The sequence below is a fragment of the Vicugna pacos genome, chromosome 9 (genome assembly GCF_048564905.1).
Source record: "Vicugna pacos chromosome 9, VicPac4, whole genome shotgun sequence".
Lineage (NCBI taxonomy): Eukaryota > Metazoa > Chordata > Mammalia > Artiodactyla > Camelidae > Vicugna > Vicugna pacos.
This window is the reverse complement of record NC_132995.1, coordinates 49026178-49050127: the sequence shown is the minus strand read 5'-3', so window position 1 is coordinate 49050127 and position 23950 is coordinate 49026178. Positions and strand designations below refer to the sequence as shown.

The 23950-nt window shown below is 41.4% G+C and overlaps 1 protein-coding gene across 2 annotated transcripts in view; it reads right to left on the bottom strand.

Annotated features, from left to right (window-relative positions):
- WWOX (WW domain containing oxidoreductase) overlaps positions 1-23950 on the bottom strand; it is an 897467-nt gene that overhangs the window by 291832 nt on the left and 581685 nt on the right. The window contains exon 9 of one of the 2 annotated variants that reach the window (XM_072967781.1): positions 10163-10244. The exons of the other annotated variant lie outside the window; for it this stretch is intronic. Coding sequence (XP_072823882.1) covers positions 10233-10244 — 12 coding nt within the window. The 3' untranslated portion in view covers positions 10163-10232. Of the gene's footprint in view, positions 1-10162; positions 10245-23950 lie in introns of those variants that run through there. 2 annotated transcript variants of the gene reach the window in all.

Below are 23950 nucleotides of genomic sequence, written 5' to 3'. Positions count from 1 at the left end.
ATTATTACATGCAACGTAGAAATGCCATTTATTCAACATTCAACAAATATTTACTGAGTTGCTTCTATGTGCAATTAGGGCTCATGTTTTTGTTTTACCTTGAAATTAATTTCCCTGAAGACTTAACCATAACCAGGAATCTAAGGGACCCTTACTGGTGGGACACTTGAGACTTTTAGGATCTTATTCAGATAGAATTGAGCAGACAGTTTCAGATGTATAAGCAGGGAGTAGATGGGGTGGGGTGAGGGGGAGATAAGGAGAGAATGGAGAATTACATGTGTAAAAGGTCGGATTTTTTAAATAAAGCATTTTAGAGAGACACTGGTGCAGAATCATGAATCAGGAGACACCGTGTCTGTTCTAGCCAGCACCGTGACGGAAAGGCATTCGCGCCTGGACCTCAGTATGCGTATTCTGGAAAATGAAAAGTGTTTTAATGGGCCCTTATGACTAAAATTTGAAAAATGTATGATTCTGAGCTGATATATAGTTTTATATGTAACACTGTATGTTTTCATACATAGAAATATTTACATCTTTAATTGAAAAACACTTTTAAGAGCAAAATTAGTTTATATACATAAAGAATATAGGCTTTGCCTGAGATGTATGTCTCTGAAATCTTAAGGAAATTATATGTTCTTTCTTTAAAAAATTTTTTCTTTTTAAAAAATTTTTAAATTACTAAATTTTTTTTTTCATTAAAAATTTTTTATTTTAGGGGGGAGGTAATTAGGTTTGTTTGTTTGTTCGTTTTGATGGAGGTACTGGGGACTGAACCCGGGACCTGGTGCATGCTAGTCATGTACTTTACCCCTGAGCTATATCCTCCCCTGGTTTTTTCAAATTAGTGAAATGTATTAGAACCGCATATATTAAATTTCAAAAAGTTACTAGATATTTTTCTTCTTAATCTTATTTTAATTAAATGATTTAAATACATACATTTTTTAAAAGCTTATGATTCTTAGAATGCACATACATGATATGTGTCTATACACATTTTGAAGAGAAACGAGGTCATTGCCATCAACTAAAACAGAAACCACAGTGCTGGATTCATATGGAGAGAAAGTTGAGGGAGTCTATCACCTGCCTTCCAGAAAGCCTCTGCTAAGAGAAGTAAAGGCACTTCCCCCTCCTGTTTGATGTTGAAGTCATGCCCTGTCAAAGCACTTAGACCTGGCTTTCCACGTGCACAGGTGACGGATAGATACTTTGATCAACGATTTGTAGCTGGTGTAAGAAGTCCCCTGGAGGACTGGAAGACCGATCGGTCCGGGAGACTTTGATCTGTGTCATTCAGCTTTCAAGCCCACACAAACACAGACCCCTGAGATGGTGACGGAAAAGACGACTACCATGGTTTCCGAATGTGGCAGCCCCATGACTGTTTGGAAGAGAGACCCTATAAGACAGAAACAAACATACACACGCAAGCTCACTCCAGAGCAAAAGGGTTGAGACTTTTCTCTGTTGGCTTCTGGCTCTGCTAAGAGACCATCTGGGGGCAATTCTTATTGTTGTTTAGAAAATAGAAATCTCCAACTCTGCAGCACTCGTTCACCTGAATCAGGGTAGGGAATACACAGCAAACAGCTCCCACTCCCTGCATCCACAGAGATGCAGCAGAATCCATCATCAGTCATGACCACCTTTCCCAAAACGCTCAAGTGCCGCTTCGAAATCCTTTTCAACACAGCACGTCAACTGGCCGTGTAAACTGACCAGATTGCGTTGTGAAATGAATCCATTTTGCATGCCTGATCTGAACCGTTCCTGGGTGAGGGGAGAGGGTGGGGTGTGTGCGCTTCTTGGGTATAAACCTGTGTTGATGACTATAGTCGGGCTGAATGTAAAATAAAGACTTGTGAAGGATGGAGACATCACGGCTTGGATGCTTGGGTGGGTGGACACATCTGCGAGTGACTGAAGACTGTCAAAACCAACCCCTGACCTTCCCTGGAGATCCTTCTAACCCTTGAGTGTGCCCAAGGAGAGCTCTGTGCTGACTGGTTTCCTCCAGACCAAAAAAGGCTTGGACCCCCAGGGCCCCCCAACCCTAGAGTCCACAGGGCCCTGATAAGACAGCTGATGGTTGCCTAAAATTTATATATAACTTTAATGATCTATACCAGTGTATAGATCATTGCAGTCCCAACTAATGTCATCTAAAGTAAATAGAGGAAAGCAGACAGTGGCTATCTCTGAGTGACTTGAGAAACTTGGTTCTACAATCAAAGTCTACCAGTCTGAGCCTCAGTTTCCCTATCTGTGAACTGGAGACTACAGTACCTACAGATTATGAGGAGTCACTGAATGAGACCCTGTATGTCAAGGACTGTACCAAACTTCCAATTCCTTTCCAGCAGGAAGAGTTGACCAAGAATTATGAAAATGTGTAAGGGTTGTCAGTTTTTCTTTTAACCAAGCAAAGATGCCCACTCACTTTTCTTTTGTTCCTAAAATTCTAGCTTTCTGAGCAGCCTGGAAGGAAGACTGTTTGGAGTTTTCCTCCTTTCATCCCATCTTTCTTATCACTGACCCGCTCCTTCTTATCGTTAGGCAACTTTAGTGAGCCAGGTACACGATGGAACGAGTCCTTCTTCCCGTGCGAACATTTACTTCTCACAGAGCTCAGAGTCAAGAAGGACCAGAACTGGCCTGGGGTAAGAGTCTCTCTGAAAAAAATAAAACAAAACAAAAAAACCCCCCACAACTTTGAAACTTTTGGGCTGTAACATTTAGGCAGCTTGTGGCCAGAGGACAGATTTGAATCTTTCGATCAAAGAAAGAGTTTGCTCCCAAACTTTGATGGCACATGCTTGGCCTCTGAATGTGGGTCACCTCCTGATCCTCGTATTGGAAGAGATACTTGAAACACCAGTGACCTGGAGATGGTCCCACCTCGAGGTGCATTAGAGACCACCCCACTTCCCTGGATGGACCATGGCTGGGAAGAGTGGACTCCTGGTCTACGGCCAATAAACCGTGGTCTGCACATTCTACCATTTACCTGGGAAAACAGTGCTAAGTTGCAAGACAGGGCAATAAAAACACTGGCAAGAGCTGGCCAGCTCACGGGGTAGCTTGGTGGCCCCGAACATTCAAGTGATTTTGCTCCCCTTCCAATTTCCTGTGCTACATTAACTTTTATTGATAGCTCAGAGCTTTGGCAACTGGTCCTGATTTTACTAACCTGAAGGACAGAGGAACAAGAGGCACCCACACAGCGGACGTGCAAGAAAAAATCAGCACGGAACGTCTCAATCAGCTTCAGTGTTTTTTTCCCTTGCTACAGCTTGCCTTTAATGAGGGAGTCATAATTATTGCAGGTTAATCGTGTCTCAGGCCCCCAGAGGGAGGGAGGCTGCAATGGCCATTTTGAAATCTGGCCACGGCTCCCTTCAGCTGATTCTTGGAGGCACAGCAAGGCATTTGTGAAACTGGAGGCTCGGATTTATGTCACTGCTGTGGAGACTGGCAGAAGGATTCTTGAGTGTTTCTATAATTCACATATTAAACAGAAGTTAAACCAGGGGCTAGATGGAAAAATCTATGTAATGAAAGACAGAGAGACCAGTTTTATCATTGCTTTGAAGAACCCAACTACAATCTGCATTTTGGAACAACCTGGTATGTTTTTGACTCATGGACACTGCGAATGATGCAACTGTGCTTTCCTTTCTACGTGGAATGCCAACAGCTTCAGCTTGAAAAACACATTATGTTTAAAAGCAAAACAATAACAGATACGATTTCTTAAGCACCTATTACAGGCTGCACCTTACGTACCTTGCCTCATTTCACCCTCACTGCCATCTTAAGGAAGTAGACATCTGTATTGCCAGTTTGTAGCAAAGGAAACCGAGGGTCAGAGAGCATCCAGAAACTGTCAAAATCCTCAGCCAAGAGGAGGAAGAGTCAGGATTAGAATCAAAGTCAAGGAAAAAATCTCATGTGCACCTCCATCAGCACGTGCACACAATCCCTACCATGTTAAAATGTGTGACGTTTCTTTTGACCTATTAAAATATTATTTTTACAAAATGGGGTTCAAAAGAAACATCAGAGCAATTCTGTTCCTGTTCATCCAGGACCCAGTGATCATCTGCCACATGCCAGACCCTGTGCTAGTAAGCTGGTCCTACTCAGAGTCTCAGAGCTGTGGCCCCAGGGCCTCAGTGACCACAGCCTGAACCTACACTCTGTAGGCTCTACCCAGCCTTGTTTGTTAAAAAAAAACCACATCCTCCAGGTCATGGCACTCATTCAGACACCATCATTTCCAAGGGGCTACAGAGATGACAGGAAAGTGACCTCACATAGCCACACAAATGGGGAGGTCCAGGGAAAGGTACTGTGGCAAGACGTGGCGGAGTTTTGCTGAATCTGTTCCTTCCAAGTCAAGATCAAATGAGTATTCTCCTTGCTGTTTTTAATCCTGAGATCCTGAGCAGTGTGAAAACTTCAATCATTAAAATTAAAAAAAGAAAAGTTCTATCAAGTGAAAGGCTCCATTTTGTATCATCTTCAAATATCCTGCATCAAAAATTAATAAAAGGCTTCCTTGATAAGTTAAACACAGAATCACCAAGTGACCCAGCAGTTCCACTCCTAGATATATACCCAAAAGAACTGAAAATGGGTGTTCAAGCAAAACGTGCCCACAAAGGTCCAAAGCAGTTCTATTCAGATTAGTCAAAGGGCAGCAACAACACAAACGTCCATCAACGGATGAAGGGGTAAACAAACTGTATACCCGTACAATGGAATATTATTCAGTCTTATAAGGGAGGAAGTTCTGACACACCATCCAACTGTGTATGAACCTTGAGAACATTATGTCAAGTGAAAGAAACCAGATACAAGAAGCCACAGATTGACTGACAATGCTTAGGGAACGTGGACATACCTTTCTGAAGGCCCCATTCAACCCACTACAACCCATGACATCTGTGGTAAGTTGTTTACAGAGCAACAGAAAACTAATACAATGACCGCGTGTTTATTTACTCATCCGTTGGTTGGTTTGTTGGTTCAACAGGTATTATTGAGTACCCGCCGTGGGTAAGGCACGGTGCTGGGATCCAGGGGTGCTGAGTAAATAAAACAGACTTGACCTTGGCCTAAGTAGGACTCACAGGCAGGACACTTACTCTTAGGCCCTCCTCACAAAAGGGAGCCACAAAGTGGAAAGATCTCTCGGACCAAGGCGGGCTTCAAGCAGTGATGCTATATCAGCAGAGGTTAATTGAGGCTGTTGGAGAATCTGATGAAGGACAAAGACCCTCCTTCCAGAGAAGTGCAAATGGGGTAGAAGGTTGCATATTATGTCAGAAAGTTCTAGAACACCCAGGGGCCCTTCTTCAAGGTCCACAGTTAGGAAGAGCTGGTTTAGAGATTCTTGAGATGCCTCTGTGATAAAGAAATCTACCAAAGGGATTATGTCCTCGAGTACCTACCCCTTATCTCTAAGCTAAATCTCAAACTTTGGCATCACCACTGTGATGGTTAATTTTATGTGTCAACTTGACTGGACCACAAAGTGTCCAGACATTTGGTTACTATGCATTATTTCTGTGTGTCTGTAAGGCTGTTTCTGGTTGAGATTAATATTTGAATTGGTAGACTCAGTAAAGCGGATCGCCTTCCCCAGTGCGGGTGGGCCTCATCTAATCTGTTGAAGACCTGAGGTGAACAAGAGGTGGAGAAAGGAGGAATCACTCTCCCTGCCTCACTGCCTTTGAGCTGGGACACTGTGCTGCTCCTGCGCTTGAACTTGGACTTGGACTAGAACTTAAAACACGGGCACTCCTGCTTCTCAGGCCTTCAGATTTGGAATAGAATTATATTATTAACTCCCCTAGGTCTGGACATCTTGGCCTCCATAACTGTGTGAGCCGATATAATAAATGGATACATATGCACATACGTTATGTATCTCCTACTGGCTCTGTTTCTCTCGAGAGTGCTGACTAACATACTAACATAACCACCGGCCATCAATACTAATGACAGCCAAACTGTTCTCAGAACATGACTACTGGAAAGCAATTCTATCTGTGGACTGGATGTTACAACCTTGACTAGAAAACATGGGACTGTAGAAACATGGGACATTTCATTTCTTTTCTTCTTTACTCATTTCAACTTCCAGATTTTTTTTAAGAGAGCATGTACTCAACCAACTTTTGAAAAATCAAAGAAAGAAACGAGTTAGAAAAAACCCTGAGGATTCACACAAACAATTGTTTAAAAAAAAGTGCTATTTACAATATTTACATGACACTTAGAAATACAATCTTTCACTGGATACTTCAAGCTGTTAAAAATTCGTGTTCGTTTTTGGTTTTGATAATGTTATTGTCATGTTTTGGAGAGCCCTTACTTTATGGTGATGCATAATAAAATATCTATGGATAAAAGGATATATAATGTTTTAAATGTGCATCTGTTAAATATCAAACATGGTGGAAGTGGGGGATAAAACAAGACTGGCTACATCTAACAGTTATTGAAGCCAGATGATGGGATAATGGGGGTTAATTATACTCTGTCATCTTCTGTTAATGTTTATACACTTTAAAAAAATAAATAAGTAAAAGACAGAAGGAGCCACACATAATTCTTAACACCATATAAATAGTTTGATTGATTGATAGATAAAACCTGGGAAGAAAAAGAAAACTTCCTTCAGCATTCTACGATGGGTCACTATAACTGCCTAATTTCGGCTGGTTTCCAGACATTTCTCGTGAACATCCCCAGATCTGACAGTGTGGCAGAGAACTAAAGAGCGTGTATTTGGCAGCTTTGCCAGGGAGAACATTTCTTATTAGCATGTATCATTACCTAAAACTCTACTAACTACTGATATTTTGTTTACTGCCTATCTTCCCTGTGATAATGTAAGCTCTTTGGTAGGGGTTCGGGGTTCTTTATTGCTGTATGCTACTATGTGGCTGGGAATTCATTACAGTATCTTTTTGAAAATTAACCAAAAAGTTTACCTATAAAAATTCTATGTATGTAAGTCATTAGTGCTGCCTACTTCAGCTGTTGGACTATGTCACCAGATTCATGAAGTTCATTATGTAGTCGAGCAAGAGAAAAGTGTGTTTTACTTGGAGACCACCTGTTTACAAGTATGTGAAAACAGGAAGTGCAAATACTGTTTTTAAAAAGCAAAAAGGAAATGTTCAATGTTATATCACATTAAATTGTTCCCACATGTTTCCTTTCTTGGAAAGGAACTATCAATAAACTATCAAGTTTTATTTTTCAGCTGTTACATCCTCTGATACAGGAGGCCACGGACAATTGTTTTAAATGTGGTGTCTCTCTCCCTTCTCCCGACTCGAGAGCATTACAGAGGACCATGAGTTTCAGGGAATGACACATAAGACTCTGAATGCTAAGGTGATCTCCCTAAAACCAAAATGACAGCTACAGAAAAAATTCTAAAATTTACCAGCAGCCACTGGTCCTCTGGAATGGGTGCTAATGATAAGAATCAAGTTTTAACACATTCCATTTTAAATTAATTTTTAATACTGAAGAAAAAAAAAAAAGCATTCCTCTCCACAAGACCCACTTCTTCCTGGTGAGATCCCCAAAGGGATGCCTGCTCTTTTCTGGAAGGCATCACTCTTCTAATTAATCAGAAATTGCAGGAGGTGGAGGAGGGTGCAGGGGGTGGAAATCAGCAGGGGGTGAAAACATTGGAATTTATTCCTGCCTTTTCCACATCCCTTCTCCCCCGCCCTCCCCACCACCGCCGCCCCAATCTAAGCCCCAGCTCTCGGTTTGGGAAACAAACATGAAATACATGGAACTGAATCCAAGCCATTTCTGCTTCCCTGCAAGGCAGGCCTGGCCTCCATGTCTCATTGGTACAAGACCGTTATAGGGTTCAGTCTTTCAGGGGCCACTTCATTGGTTATATTTGTGCAATTTAGATATTTTGCCCTTTATTTTTCCCCTTAATTTCAAAAATTGAACATGTTACTGGGGGAAAAAAATTCAAGCTGACAGAATTCCATAAAGAAAAAAAATTAAGTTCCCTCCTCCACAGAACCTCCCCACCTCCCACGGTTTCCATCAAAGAGTCACCTCTGTTAACTGTGAATGTCTAGCATTCCCATCCCAGATCGCATTAGAAGCACACGCAAATACACACACAAACATTCAGGCACGTGTAGAGCTTCGGTTTTTGAAAAAGTGTAATCAGATGTGCATTGTCCTGTATTTTGCTTTTTCCCATGGCCAGCCGATATGTCTGTATGCATATCCCATAATATGCGTATTTAGATCTGTCTCTTTTAATGAGTTTTTTGCTATGCAGAATTTAAAACTGGAAAAATTATAATTCCAACATGACCCTATTGATAAGGATTCAAATTCACAGGTTAAAAAAATACACAAATAAACTAATGCCTGTGTGATGCTAAAAACTATCACTGATTTCCTCTAGTTGGGCGGCTACGCACATTTATTCAAACATTTCTGCATTTTCTGGTTCAGAATGACATTGCTCAATCTATAGATATGTTTAATTTGCACTGAAACTGCCAAGCTGCTCTCCAAAATGACCCCAAGCAATTCATGTTCCTTTTAACAGTGCATGTTCCTTTCCCCTGTTACGGAAAGCTTTTTAGAAAGTCCGGTTATGAGTGTGAGTCGAAGTTTCACTGTAATTTTGCTATGAGGAAAAAGGCCTCTGGTAGATCAATCCAAAGATTCACTCTTGGTGGAGACATTTTACAGGGAAAGGGAATAATAAGAGAGTCAGTGGTGGGCTAGGTACCAAAAGAAAGGAACATTTGGTTGGAGGGACCTGGGCTTTTGACTGACAGTCAGCTGCCTGGATGGGTGACTGATTTTTCAGAACAAGTCTTAATCCCATTAAAGTTTATCAGAAAATTGCTTAAGCAATTTATCAGGAATGGGGCTGTGAATCACATTATGCAAAAGGTTCTATTCAACACCAGATTTGGGACAACTTTTTTTTTTTCTAATACCCTTTTATACTCTATAAATATGTTCACCAACAGGGAGGTTATCTGTCTTCACTTCCGTCATTGCCATGTTGCAGAGTGGTTTCTCACTGTTTAATTTCCATTTCTGTGAAGTAACAGTAAGGTTGAGGCTTTTTGTGTGTGTGTTTGTCAGTTTCCTTCAATGAATTTCTCGTTTACTGACTTTTCTCATTTTTCTATTGGGAGGTTCACATTTTTATTTTTTATTTGCAAAAACTCTTTGCATATTTAGGGTAGATTATCTAAGTATGTATGTGTGTGTACACACATGTACATGAGTACATATGCATATATATTTTTTTTTCTACTCAATTTCTTAAGATACTAAACTTGAAAAAAAATCATTTATTTATATGTCAGTTTCTCTCTGGAAGAGAGTTATTCCATTTCTACTTTAATATAAAGTCACTGCAGTCATGCCTTAAAGACTTCAGAGCCTCTCCATCCTCTGTAAACTGACTCCAGGGCTGTTGCAAGGCCCCTCACCATGCGGTCGCTGCCGAAATCCTTAACTTTATCCTCCATCACTTGGTCCTGGCCCTTTGCGCCCCAACAGCACTATTTCTACAGTCTATTTCCTCCCTGCATCTCTCTCACATGCTGACCCCTCTACAACATCTTTCCTGGATATTTTCCCCCCTTAAAAAGCCCCTGTTTGTCTTCTCCCTTCTGGAAGAAACCTTCCCTCATTACCTGCCTAGCCTCACCAAAGTGGCATTAGCCACTCCCTCTTGGGTACCTTGTATGCATCTGTTTTTCCTACAAAGCTCATTCTATTTGTCCCCGGGTCCATCTGAAGGGTAAGGAGTGAGCCCCATTTTTCCTATACCACCTGAGCTTAACACAGGACCTGACTAATCCAGGATGGAAGCCTAGTCAATAATGGTTGAATGGATAGAAATGTCTGTTCTGATACATATCTTGAGGGAAGGAGTCATGGCGGGGGAGCCGCAGGACCCATTTTTCCTCCATCTTCTACCAACAAACAAAAACACCCTTCAACCTCGAATGGATCTGAAATTGGGAGCGACCACAGGCTGTCTTCCCTGTTTCGTTAGCTTGGTCTCCAGAATCTGATGGGCTGTACCTCTGCACAGGAAGTGTTAACACAAACATCATCCAAGTGCTCGGGGAAATTTTATTGTCTGCCAGATTTACAAATTGGAATCGATCTTCATTCAACCAGTTTCACCCAAGTTTCTGCGAAGTGAACACAGCAAAAGATAGGTGCCTTTCAGATCACCTGTGATTAAACTCACTGCATTTGTCTTCAAACAAAAGTGTTTTTTTTTCCTGCCTGCAACATATAATTTTAGTCAGCTAACACTAAATTAGACACCCACTCAGATTTATTATGATAAGAACATTCAGTAAGCTAATTTCAAGATGATGACTCCTATAAATTCTTATAATTTATTATTTAGTACTTTGGTTTTTAATCATTAAGTACGTGAAGACTTTGTAGGTCAAACCTGTATTAATGAAGACAGTAATCTATTTTTCAAACTCTGCTCCTCACCCACCTTTCAAATTGTAAATTAACAGAAATAGATTTAAACACACTTGTAAGAACAAAGGCAATAATTAGGGGTTGAGGGGGACATCACCCCCAATTGCCTAATTTTTCTAGGTAGATTGTCAATCATAGCCCCGACTTATTTAAGACACATCAAGCTGATTCTTTCAATGAAATAATGGAGTCCAAACTTGAGAAGGCATTAGTTCACTAAGAAAATAAAACCCATAACCTACATTTAAAGTTTCATTAAAAAACAAAGCTGTTCAAATATTAGCCAACACAATTTCATTAGGTTTTAATCTTAACCCAAAGCAGCAATTTTTACTGCTTTTCTGTGAAGTGTTACAGCTTTCGAGATGCAGGGGCAGGAAGTAAAATATTAACTAAATAAATATTTTAGAGAGCTACCGATGTTATCTAAATGAGAGGCTGCTTTATCTTCCGAATTCATTGCCAAATTAGAACTTGTTTCATGGTAATTTCAAACATTCAGTGCTAAAAGACTTAAGGGTTTTATTTTGCTGAACAAAAGGGATGCTTTTTGATCAACTGCATGCAAACAATAAAGTTACTGGCAGGGTAATGTCTTTTCATTTTCCCCTAAAATAAAATTAATTTTTATTATGATGTAATACAAGCCCATTGTAGGCAATCTGAAAATAGAGTAGAAAGAAGAACAATGTTCACTATTATCATTTTAACTGAGAAAAAAGTATCAGGATACAAAATGAAGTAGGATTTCAGCCGAGTCACTAACAGGTAAAAACAATCATGTATATGCTGAGAAAAATCTAGAAGGTTCTATAACCAAGTGATAGCAGCGGATATCTTTAGGCAACAGTACAACACACAATGTTATTTTTCATTTCCTCTGCTCATTGTTTAATGTAATATTCCGGAAATTCCTTCAGAAATAAAAAGACATATGTTTGCATTCATACTATTGAAAGGATTTTAAATTACATCAGTGTCTGAATCTTCATATGATAGAGACATAGTCAGTGTCCATTTTACCGGAAGACTTACTCCTGGGAGTGTTTCTACTGAATTATCACCCCGAGGACTGCTCATGGCATCTCTCACTGCAATGAAGATCTCCCTGGGCTATACACATACACTCACAAGTTGGGCTTCAAAACAGGAGGCCAGCTACATACATCCACACCATGCTTTCAGAGTGCGTGCTAAATTACTTTAGAAGTGTATTTCCTCCCCTCCTATCCACCTGGGGAAAGATGAAGTATTGTGGCATTTTAGAGAAAATTCTTGATGAGAAGAACATACAACGATTCTGCCTCATGGTTGGAAGGATTCACGAAGAATGGAGATCAGGAAGGGGGTTTTAGTAAACTGGGTTATAGAAAGTCTACTAAAACTGGATTTCTGGATTTCATTTGTCATTCACTAAATAAATAAGAGTAATAAGAATCATGATTCATATTAATAATTACTATGTGTTTGCCTTGGCTATGTGCAGCACCGAATTAAACATCTTACAGATATTTACAAGTCCCCACACAAGCTGTATGAAATGGTCTCATTTTACAGATGAGAAAAGCGAGACACAACATCACTAATTATCCGTGTGTAACCTGAGGCAAGTCCATACTTGGTAGAGCTGAGATATAAATTGCACCATCTGACTCATTTCCAAGATGCTTTTTAATCATGAGGAGAAAGAAGCCTGCCACCAACAACCTTTTGAGAAAGTGACAGATGCAGGGGGAAAATGAATTTATTAACTGGTAGAAGTTTCCATCCAAAAATGTGTAATTGTTAAAATCATGAAACAGGTAAAAACATGTAGGCACTCCTAACTGTTGAGCTCTTGGATTATTTACCCTGTAGGTACTGCAAGTAAGCTCTGCATTAATACTGATGAGTAATATCACCACCACCTCCAAGTTTAAAATCTTCTAAATGATAATAAGAATTTAGTATTTCATACAGTTTTGGTAAGTCAAGCACTGAGGGGCAGTTTAGCTGGTTGGTTTTAGCTGAAGTTATCTGAAGGCTTAACTGGGCTGGAGGATATATTCCCAAGAAAGCATCCTCACCATGGCTGGCAAGTTGGTTCTGGCTGTTGGCTGGAGGCTTGGGTCCCTCATCCTGTGGGCTTCGCCAAAGGACTGCTTGAGCATCCTTACAACATGGCATCTTACTTCCCCCACAGCAAGTGATCCCAGAGAAAGCAAGGCAGAAGTTTCAGTGTCTTTTGTCACTGAGTCTCAAGAGTCAAGCTCTATCATTTCTCCCCACCAGTCTTGTTCAGAGTAGGTGGGGACTACACAAAGCTCATGAAATCCAGGAATGCCAGGGTCCTTGGAAGACATCTTGGAGGCTGGCGATCACAGGATCTCTTCTCCCTTTGTCTAGACAGCCCCGGGAGCCAGGAAGTAGATACAGCTGCACTCTCACATAAGCAATGAAATGAATTCAAAGTGGGTCAAATGGGAGAAGGCAAAGTCACTTTGAAGAAATACAAGGACACCTGGTCCAAGCCACCCTGGATTACAGGACCAGTGATCCAAAGGATTTGAAAAGTTCTATGTTTCAAACAGCTGGGGAAAAGAGACGCAGACAGGTTTGGAAAACTCTATGAGGGGCTCCAAAAAAGGTTGTGGTGATAAGGCACAAGACAGATGGGAAGAGTGTGAGTAATATTATTTGATAAAATGTGAGGAAGGGAAAAACTCCAATATTTAAAAAATTCATATGTTATTTGTGAAAATATATTAAAAATTAATTCTGACATGAAAACTTTTGAACATTTCATCTACATCCCTTAAAATGTACAAACTGGGCAAAAAATTGGTGGGGCGGATCTCATCAGGAACATGAAGAATCACTTTGTATTTGGAGCCGTCTGGTATTCTGAGACTCTTAGGTTCAATAAATATGTCTTGAGCACTTTTATGTGCCTGGCACTGTCCCAGGTCAATGGATGGGTTCATGAATGACAAGATGCCCCAAATCCTAGTGGAGGAGATGAGAAATAAGCAAATACAAGTGTGCAGTAGATCCTTTGTGTGAAAGAATCAGACTGGTTATCTCCTGAGGCAACCAAGTTTCTGAATCATCCTGCCAACTGACCTTTGCTTCCATTACTTATCCATCAAGTGATTATTAATTTTATTTGGCTAAGTCCCTGTAATTCTGCTCATAAGGAAACACTTCCTTCTGATCAAATTAACAAGATTTCAAACTATGTCATAATTACAATGCTCTTTCTGTTCTGGCACTTGGCTGATACATCAGTCTCTATGAGTTTGATTGCTGTGAGTCTGCTTGTCAGACAGATCTACCCTTGGTGGGCTGACAAAGTCTGAGTTATCAAGCTTGAGGGCGAGATTCATATTGTTAATGAACTCACCAAGGTAAACACCAACCTGGCAAGCTTCTAGGAAGTCAGCTACCTGGCTTTCATTGTCCACACCTGTCCTCTTCTTTCCAAAGATAACTGGCACTTCATACATTGGGAAAAAAACGCCTCTAGGAACTATAAAGAAGACATCACATACAGACGAAACCAGGCTACTAGGAAAGGCCTGACGTATACATGTCTGCCATCCTCTGATTCCTCATTTATGACTGATATTAATAATTGATCAGAGAAATCTTCTGAGTTGAACCAAGATGGCTTCAGAGTCCTGCTCACCATAGTACCACAAGTAGACATAACAACTTTCAAAGATGGTGAGGCTCAAAGACCTCAGATATCAAAATCTGTTTGTCCCAGTAAGACTGGGTTCTGTTGCAAATTGACTCCTGAGTCCACACATTTTAGGTTCATAGGCACTGACTGATACAAGAGGCACAGACGGGTCCTGGGTGAGGCTCACTGTCACATAAGGCTTCAACAATAGTGAATGCAGATGGTGAGAGTTAATGGTGGAGGGGGTGGGAGGGGAAAAATTGGGGGTTCGAGATTTGCAGATACTACCTACCATATATAAAATAGATAAATAACAAGTTTCTACTGTAGAGCACAGGGAACTATATTCAATATCTTGTAGTAACCTAAAATGAAACAGAATATGAAAACAAATATATGTATGTATAGGTATGGCTGAAACGTTACGCTGTACACAAGAAATTAACACAACATTGTAAACTGACTATGCTTCAATAAAAAGGAAAGAAGGGAGGGAGGGAGGAAGGAAGGAAGGAAGAAACACAGAGGTAACGGTGGGATTCTAAGGAACTGTAAGTAATGAAGGAGGGGGAAATAAACAGCTTTATATGCCAGAGTTTCATTTCAATGACATTTTAATAGTAAAGAACTCTAAACAGTGTACTTTCCCAGTAAGTGAAGAGTGGATAAGCTATAAAAACTATCACTTAATAGCTTTTTCTCTAGCTGATGTTCGGCATTAATAGACTACTTTATAATAGGGGAACATACTTGCACTATAGTGTCAAGTGGAAAACTCAGGATAAAGCATCAAATATAAAGTAGTATAAAAAATGGTATAAAAACTAAACCCAGTCATGGGGGTCAATTTGAACGGGACTAAGCAGATGCAGTGGTTGTTGTCTAAACAATGACACACTGGCTAAGTATTATTATTTTCTTTCCTCCTCTGCACCCTCCTCTTCTTCCTCCTCCACCTTTTTTTTTCCTTCGGTCATTTCCTGTTTGGTATTTTACACACACACACACACACACACACACACACACACACCGAACCTGGTAGTGAAAACTGTCCTCCTCTGTTCTCTATGGGAGTCCGTTGCAGTTGGTAGGAGAAATGCAAACACTCCCTTTCGCTTACTGCCTCGAGATTAAAAGCCTAGTCTGGGGAGAAAAACAAGTGTCATTTTTGGTTTTGCCATTAAGTTCACCAAAGGTCTTTCTCAAAATTTGGCTGGGGTTTTTGACAACTTCATATGACTTCACGGTTCCTAAGAAGAGGTGAATCAGTAGCGATCGAGTCGTGGAGGACTGCTCCCAGTGGTAACGGAGGTTTGCCTCGACCCCTGAATGTGTGGGCAGAAGGGTGGCGAGCGGGGAGACCTACATACTTCATAATGAGCTACTACCCAGGTCATGTCCTCCATGGGACACCAATTAGACTCTGGACAGCTGTGCCAAGGGCACTGACCTTCCTCCAGGGGACCAAACCCCCTGCCACATGGTGCCTATCTGACCTACCACTGCTCAAGGAAACTGTGCCTCTGTGAGTTATTTCAGCTTTGCACCTTCCCCACCAAAAGGAAATATGCTCACAATTGGCAAAAACAGAAATACACTAACCTGTCTGCAAGGACTAAAAACTGTGCAAAATAGATGCATCAGGTCATTAAGGAAATACAGAATCTCGGAGGAGAAGAGAAGAGGTCTCCTTGTCTAACTCCCGTCTATTTTGGGAATCTGTTCTAGGAGATGGAGAGCTGGTGGTTCAACCTCATCATGGCCTTATTGGCAGGATGAGAGCAGACTGATCAGTGCTTCACTTTCTGCTTCAGGGTCAGCCCTAGGCAAATCTGTTAATTAGGCTAAATTTGGTCTGCTTGATACTCTCCTGCTTTCCTACTTGGTGCCCTCTCCCCTCTCTCCACCTGGACAGGCTCCACACACACTTAGGCAACACCAGGCAAAGAACTTTCCATCCCCCAGTGTTTACACTGCTCACTCCACCTAATGGCCTGTGTCTACTGAGCTCCGTCTCTACCTTTGAGTGAGATGATAAAAGACACACACTCTTACACTCTAACAGCGGTTTCTTTGGAAGGCACTGATCTAGACCAAAGGACTGGTTCCAACAGTTAGTGAATGCAGACCATTGCGTTAGACTGGCTGGGAAGGTATGTGGGGGAAAAGAGCACTTGAAGCTTTTCTCAACAACAGCCACAGCGTCAGTAACTAAAAGTGGCACTTCTTCAGAGCCCAGCGTGTGAACGGGACACCATGCGACTTGCTTTCCATCCATCATCTCCAAGTCTTCTGTATGCACAAACCACCACAGAGCTCTGTGGGCAAGACAATAACCACTTTTTGTAAAAAGTTTATGGTGCTCAGCATGGGCTGGGTTCTTTCTCTGCCTTGACTGATCTCTGCTGGGCTCACTCTTGTGTCTGGGGTCATCCACCAGCTTGGCTAGTAGCTGGATGGTGCTAGATGGCCTCACTCATGTGCTTGGCGATGGGGAGGGTATCTCCCAGGGCAACCAGGCTCCCTCCACGTGGCCTCTCGTTTTCCAGCTGGCTGGCTGCGGCTCGCGCATGTGGTGGTCTCAGGGTCCTCAGCAGCAAGGGAGCAAGCCCAGTATCCAAATGCCTCTCGTGCCTGTGCTTGTATTGTCTGTGCTAAGGTCCCACTGGTCACTGCCAGGCACTTGCTCGACCTGATTTAAGTGGTGGGGAACCAGATGCAGCCTCTTAACGAGAGGATGAGCAACACCATATAGGATGGGTGTGGATGCACTGGAGGGAAGAACTGTTGTTCTGTTTTGTCTTTTTTTTAATCATCTACTATCTTTATAATCTACCATACCTTCCCCAAACCCTAAATTGTGGTTGTTATTATTTCCATGTTATAGAAGAAGAGAGTGAGATTTAAAATGTTTAAATAACACCCCCCCCAAAGTGAGAGAATCAACCCAGTTGGGCTGGTGGAATCAGGTGTGAATTCATATTAAAATATATATGTATCATAAGTATATATTTATAATATATACTTTAATACTATAAATATAAAAATAATGAAATTTGTTTAAATATAAATGAAATCAAATGTAAATATAAACACCTTAAAATATATAATATGCACACACAGATACAGTAATAAGTAGAGATATGAATGTACGCATGAGATGGTATACATACGTGTACTTCCAAACTCTGCCCATTGAGAGGTCCCAGAGCGATGATACCCCAATGAGCACACCCAGCACCCACTTATTGGTTTCTAAATACCATTTCCCAGTAAATGGAACCACAGAAAAGGAGTTAACGCCAAGATGGGGGCAGGGAAATACAAGACAAGCATGTAGCATTCCACAGTGCCAAAAGGTAAGGAAGTGCTCAAAAAACGATGGGGCTTGTTGACAGGGCTCGGGAGCCAACCTGCAAGACGTGTCAGTGGCCAAAGCTAGAACAGTTGGAGCAACAAATTTTCTAACAAGATTATTATGTTATGACTTATAGAATGAATTAAATATTTACGTGTCCACTCTGACTTAAGTGAATAAGTAATTAAATAAGTAAATGAAGAAAGGACAGCCTTCCATAGAGAGGAATTCTACTTAAGAAATGTAGATGGCATGCGGGAAATAGAAAATCATCATTCCAACACCACAGGATTAATTGTTTTGGGCAAGAGCCAGAGAGGGATGCTAAAATGAACAGATGCAAATTTGAAGAGAAATAGTGTCAAAGTGCCTCCTCTCCACATATGTACTAATAACAAAGGAGAAAATAGTAACTTTCAGTGCACAAATCCAGCAGACAACACTTTAGCCAAGAGATCAAGGTTGACATCACCAGTAATCAGACAGTTTGATGCTATGTACCCTCTGATATGAAGGACTGAAAAGGGCACACTGCTTCCATATATTCTTGCCAGAAATACACAATCTCAGTCTAGCTGGGAGAAAACATCGGACAAATCCACACTGAGGACGTTCTACAAAATAATTCACCTGACGCATGAAGACCGAGAAACCGTCAGAGACCAGAGGAGACTGGTAAGTGGTACCCTGGACTGAATTCTGAACCAGTAAAAGAACATGAGTGGAAACACTGGTGAAATGCAAATAGTTAACAGCATTGCACCGATGTTCATTCCTTAGTGTGGAAAAGGTCTCATGTTATTATTAGGGGGAGCTGGATGAAGGGTGAGCGGGAACTCTGGGCTATTTTTGTGGCTTTTCTGTAAGTTGAAATCTATTTCAAAACAAAAAAATAAATAAATCTTAAAAACCCCAAGCTTCCCCAAGGTGATAGCTCCTTCTGGCTGTCTGAATTCAAACTCAGTTCAAAACAAAACAAAACAAAACGAAATTTAAAGCACCCCAGACTTCGCCTAGGTGACAGCTCCTGGCTGTTTGAATTTTGTCTGATTCCAAAGCCAACACTTTTTCTGCTCTGTCATGCTTTGACCACCCACAGTGCACAGACCGCTGCCTCAGAATTGGTGAAGACTGGACTAGGACATCCCTTCCAAACGAATTATTTTATGGGAAGAACCGGTGGCACAGTTAGGCATAAGGCCGTTTATTTTAAATGGGGAAAATGAGGCACTGCCTCATTAAAATGTGCCTAGGGAACACTGGCTCTCAGTCAGCTGTCCTGACTGTCCAGATGTGCCAGTTTACAATCCTGTTTCTTGATTCCCCAGAACTCAGCGAAATTAGTACAGGACTACACATCTCAACCTTCAACCATCCTGTCACTTAAAATGAGTGTCTGGAAGGCCATCCTTCCGGGAATATTAGTTCCCTTGTCCATTACTTACTTAATCACAGCTTGGAGTTATTTTTTGCCTGGTGGAGGCTGACTATAAATTATGGGCTTCAACCCAGCAAAGCCACTCTTAGCAAATTACATGGCTTGGGAAAAACCCTTGCTTTGAGGCAAAAATTACATATTTCTTTAAACATATGCTTTATCAAATATTATATTAAGCCTATAAAACAAAATCCATGAACACATTTTGTGGTCGGTAGGACATACTTGACAACTGACTCAGATCTCCGGCCCATTCCCATCGGGCGTTGTACAGGAGAGGTCCTACTTGGATTCACGTTGGTAAGGGCTATGGTCGGTGAATTTCTACCTGCAGGCCAATGGAAGGCTAGAAATCTGGCTGGTCAGTTGCACGTGATGCAGAAAATAAATTAGCCAAACAGTCTGAAATTTCATTCTGAGCAGCAATAGCAGACTAAGAGGCAGTGTCCTCTCACTGTTACAAATGGGCTCCTTTATTCTTTTTTTTTTTTTTTTAAGAAGCCCATCGAGGTACCCTGGGACTTGATGAAAATGACAGGAAAATAAGAAAAAAGTGCGTGAATGCAGGGCTATTGAATAGGAGAAGGCTATGATCCTTTGGAATGACGGTTTTCCATTTGTCTGTGGCTCTGCCAAGTGCTTCAGTGGGCTATGTCCGCTGGGCTGGAAAGAGTCTTTTAGGTAAAGGAAGTCAGACTTCACATCTCAGTAGGCCAGGCTCTGTTGTTCCGTTAAGGCCGAATATTCTGAGGGTCACCGCCGCTAGCTCTGACCTTCTGGCGTACGGTCCCCGGTGGGCTGGCCTGAGATCGTCAGGCCAGCTCACCTGGTGACACTGTTAGCCAGGACTCCAGCCAACCCCAGCCAGGGACACACAAAACTCGGGAAAGGAGGAGGATGGTTCTGGGGCTCCCGGATGAAACTTGTATGTAAGGCAGCCAGTTGCCCAGTTTGAAAAGTCTGCAAAAAAAAATCTTTCTTTAAAAACATATGTTTTAATTTGAGGCTATTAATGGCATGGCAATTATTTGACTCTATGATTTATAACCCCACCAGAATCCTGCGGTCTTTCCCTCCGTATGTGCCGCTGCCTTTTCCCCTTTTGTATACCTCTCACTTCCCATTGTTTATCTTCCCTGATTGATGCTCGGGCTTGGGATGTTTTCTATTATGAGATTCATAATTATCACTGGTAATAGAGAAGGCTTCCCTATTATCTTCAGTGAGACTGCCCAAATTATTCACCGTAGGCCACTGGTACCACACTGCCGGAAAATAAGAATTTATTTCCTAACCCAGGCATATGGTAGATAAGAGGATGTATTTATTTCTCCATGTTTCAAAAGGATTAAGCTTGGAAAAAATAAATATCACTTAGGCTGTCAGTAAGCAGAACTTTATGGTTCTGGGTTTAGAGGGCCTCTCTTGAGCTAAGAATAGCAAATCTAAACCCTGGTTTTAAAAAAAGAGGGGGAGGATAAGGAGGTGGGGAATCAATTATAGTTTTACTTGGCTAAATAAATGAATGCTATATATTTCAACCATTATATTGGTCCACAAGGCACCCAGTACCACCTTGGACCCCAACGTTAAATAACGCATCGGCTTATTTATAAAAATGTTACTGAATTCCAACAGTCCTTGACCCCTGGCTATTCTGAGAGCACGCTGAATACATCATCTGGGTTTTGCCTAATTACACATAATTAGGAAATGTAATTATGCTTTTCAGTGTTGCTCTGCCATTAGGAACTCAGTGGACAGCTGAAAAACACTAGAAAGGATTCAGTGCTTCAGAGAAAACAAATTAAAAATATGAGCCAACCTCTAAAAATAGAGATTGCACTGAAGGTTAGTAAATCAAACTTATAAAAAAAACATAATAAAAAAATTGCTCTTGGCTTGGGCTAAATATGTGATGCAACAGTTACGCCGGCTGCTTTTGGGGACTTACTTAATGATACATCATTTGCATCCGTGCTAAGCCAGGGAGAGGAGAGGCAGTATTTTGCTCCTCAATTACTCTGATTTGCTAACTTTCTCACATGTTTGTGCCTTTTTACTTTGACTTCCTCCTTTACGCTTCCCACTCTTGCTGAGCAAGTGACCCCCAGTTCATCCAGAGCAAAGGATTAACAACATTTCATTCGTGGGTTTGTTGCACGTGAAGGCTGCTCATGTCCAAAGCCCGGGCAAATCTCAGCCCCTGAGCTGGGGGTTCCCACGTTAGCAATGTAGGAAGGAATTCTTGGCTTTGCGAGTCTACGAAGCAGCCACCATAATAATAAACGTGTCCTAAATTTGGTTGGACATCTACCACCAATCAGGCACTGACCACCTCCAAAAGTTAAGAGTTTCACAAGTGAGGAAACTGAAAGGTTACACAGCTTAAAGGTACAAGTTCAAGAAGGCTGTCTAATCGGGAACCTTCTCTGTTCCGATTTTAGCTTTTGTTGAATTCCCCTCTGCCGTTATGGTAGCTGGCAGTAATAAAGGCACACACTCCATTAAACGCACTATTTATGGAAACATTTCTATGGTGCCAAAACAAAAAAATCAGAAAGAGGAAGGATTGCCAAAAGCAAAAGCCCGAACATTAGTATAATATCTGTAGCGATTTGTTCCTAACAGAAGTCTATGGTGAAACAGCCAGCCCTGTTAAAAACCACGTCTCCACCGCCAACCCCATGAGAGATGGGGGTGTGTGTGTGCATTCTTCTATATTCGATATAACATTTCTGTATTTCTTTCTTTCTTGTAGAGTGAAAACCTTCTTTCAAGCCTGTCTTCATCCCTCCTTGTATTTTATGTAACCTTTTCCCATCATTTTCAATCTCGTTCCATCTGTTTCCAGGTTTGCCTTCCTCCTCTTTCTCCTCCTCAATTCCTGCATTGGCGAATCTGCTGAGAACAAACTCTCCTTGGATTATTTTACGAGACACACTTCTGCTCTCTCCAATCCCAGACTTCCAACACACTTCTCCTGGACGCCTCAAAAGGGAGAAGCTGATTACAACTGAACTTTATAATGTGACTCTTACGCCCCTTTTCTCCAAAAGAAGAGCTAGGTCTCCCACGTGTCCACACTCCCTACCTGGTAGTTAATTAGATCAGTACTACTGAAGTCCAGCAATTCAAGACTCTCATTTTTAAAGAGACATTTTATAACTCCTTATTATAGTCCTGAAATAAAATTCATGAATAACATACCCTGCCCACACACATAATTAACAAAAAATTAATCTAACTTTAAGGAGGAGAAGAAAATGGATAAAATAACATGCATTTTAAGAGGTAACTGCTTGCACAGATTATACCAGAAGTCCATGATGAAACAGGCAAATGTCTGCACCTACTTGTAGGCTTGGATTCAAACATAAGTCAAAGTTTACCAAAATTTTGTTGATATGTTATCTTTACATTTGGCATTTTGAAATAAGGACTAAATATATTTTTTACGCAGACATAGTACTGTATTGATAAACTGGATCTCTGGAAAGAAATACACACACACATGCCCTGACTGGTAGCATCTGCCGATTTCCATGGTATAAATACCCTCACCACGGTCAATCTCAGGCTACCAACATGACAGCACAGGATGCAAATTTTGGAAGAAATGGGGAAAATCTGCTCACAGGAGCTGGTAGGAGGCAACCCCAGTGCACCATTGTTTAACCACCATAAGTATAACACCTACAAATGTGGACAAATCACATTATGATTACGACTACTATGAGAGGTGCTAAATGATTTTTCAAGACGGTGACCGAATCTTGGTAGTTTTAAATAAAACGGAGTACAGTCTTCTCTTGCTTTAGAAGGTCCTTGCGCTTCTGGGAGAATCCACACACAATGTGTTTCTAGGCAAAGCACAGTGAATTCTGGGCTAAGAAAACTGCAAACAGGTCTTTCACTGATGTGAATGTCTAAAGGCACACGTGCGTGTTACCAGGATGCGGGCAATTGTTTTCATTGCCTTGGAATGTCTACAGCATCACAGGATAGATTTATGGACCTCATCCACTAAATACCAGAGACCACCAAAAATGCCTCTACAAATTTCCAGAAGGTTTCCTAGGAGGCAGTATTGCCTTTGTTGAGAACTCCATCTGTACTTTTGCTATCTTTGGACCAGCATCACTGACATCACCTGGGAACCCATTAGTTTGTAAGAAACAGAATCTCAGGCCCCATCTTGACTGGCTAAACCAGATCTGTACTTAATAAGATCCTGGGCCCCCTCGGTGATTCGCAGGCACATCTCAGATGGGGATGCACTAGGTTAGGGAGAGAACTTTAAGACTGACCAACTGCTTGCACAGGAATCCTGCTTAATGATGATCTGAACAATGCAAAATAAACCACTGGCTCTGCAGGGAAACTTCGTAATAAGACTCACATTGGAGTGGTACCTTGCTATATGATCATCTCTCTTCGCGATAACCACACTGCAGACTCAGGAGCCCCTGGGCACTGAGTGGTTGGAGGACTGTTGAATTAGTCAACCAAAGATGGACCGAGTCCTCACTGTGTCTTACGCTCATCCCTTCTCCCACCTAACCCACACAACAATCTTTCTTTACAATAAGAGCCAGAGACAAGAAAAGCAAGGCACACAGAGGTTCAACACTTCACAAAGTGTCGCAAAGTTAGGAATGTGTACAGTCAACATTAGCGATGGTAATTATTTTATATTAAAAAAATTATTCTACAAGCACACAGTGAAGATCGGTTGTGTAGGCGCTGTAGACGACGGGTTCCTTCCATCCCATGAGGACAACTTACTCTTTCACAAAACTGCGTACCTGCAAAGCTTGTTCACGTGTGTCCACTCATGGGAACTTCCAAACACCCAGTAACTTACAAACTCTACGGAAAGACGAAGAAATCGAGGCCCAGAAAGGAGATGAAGGATCAGAGAAGTGAAGGAAGT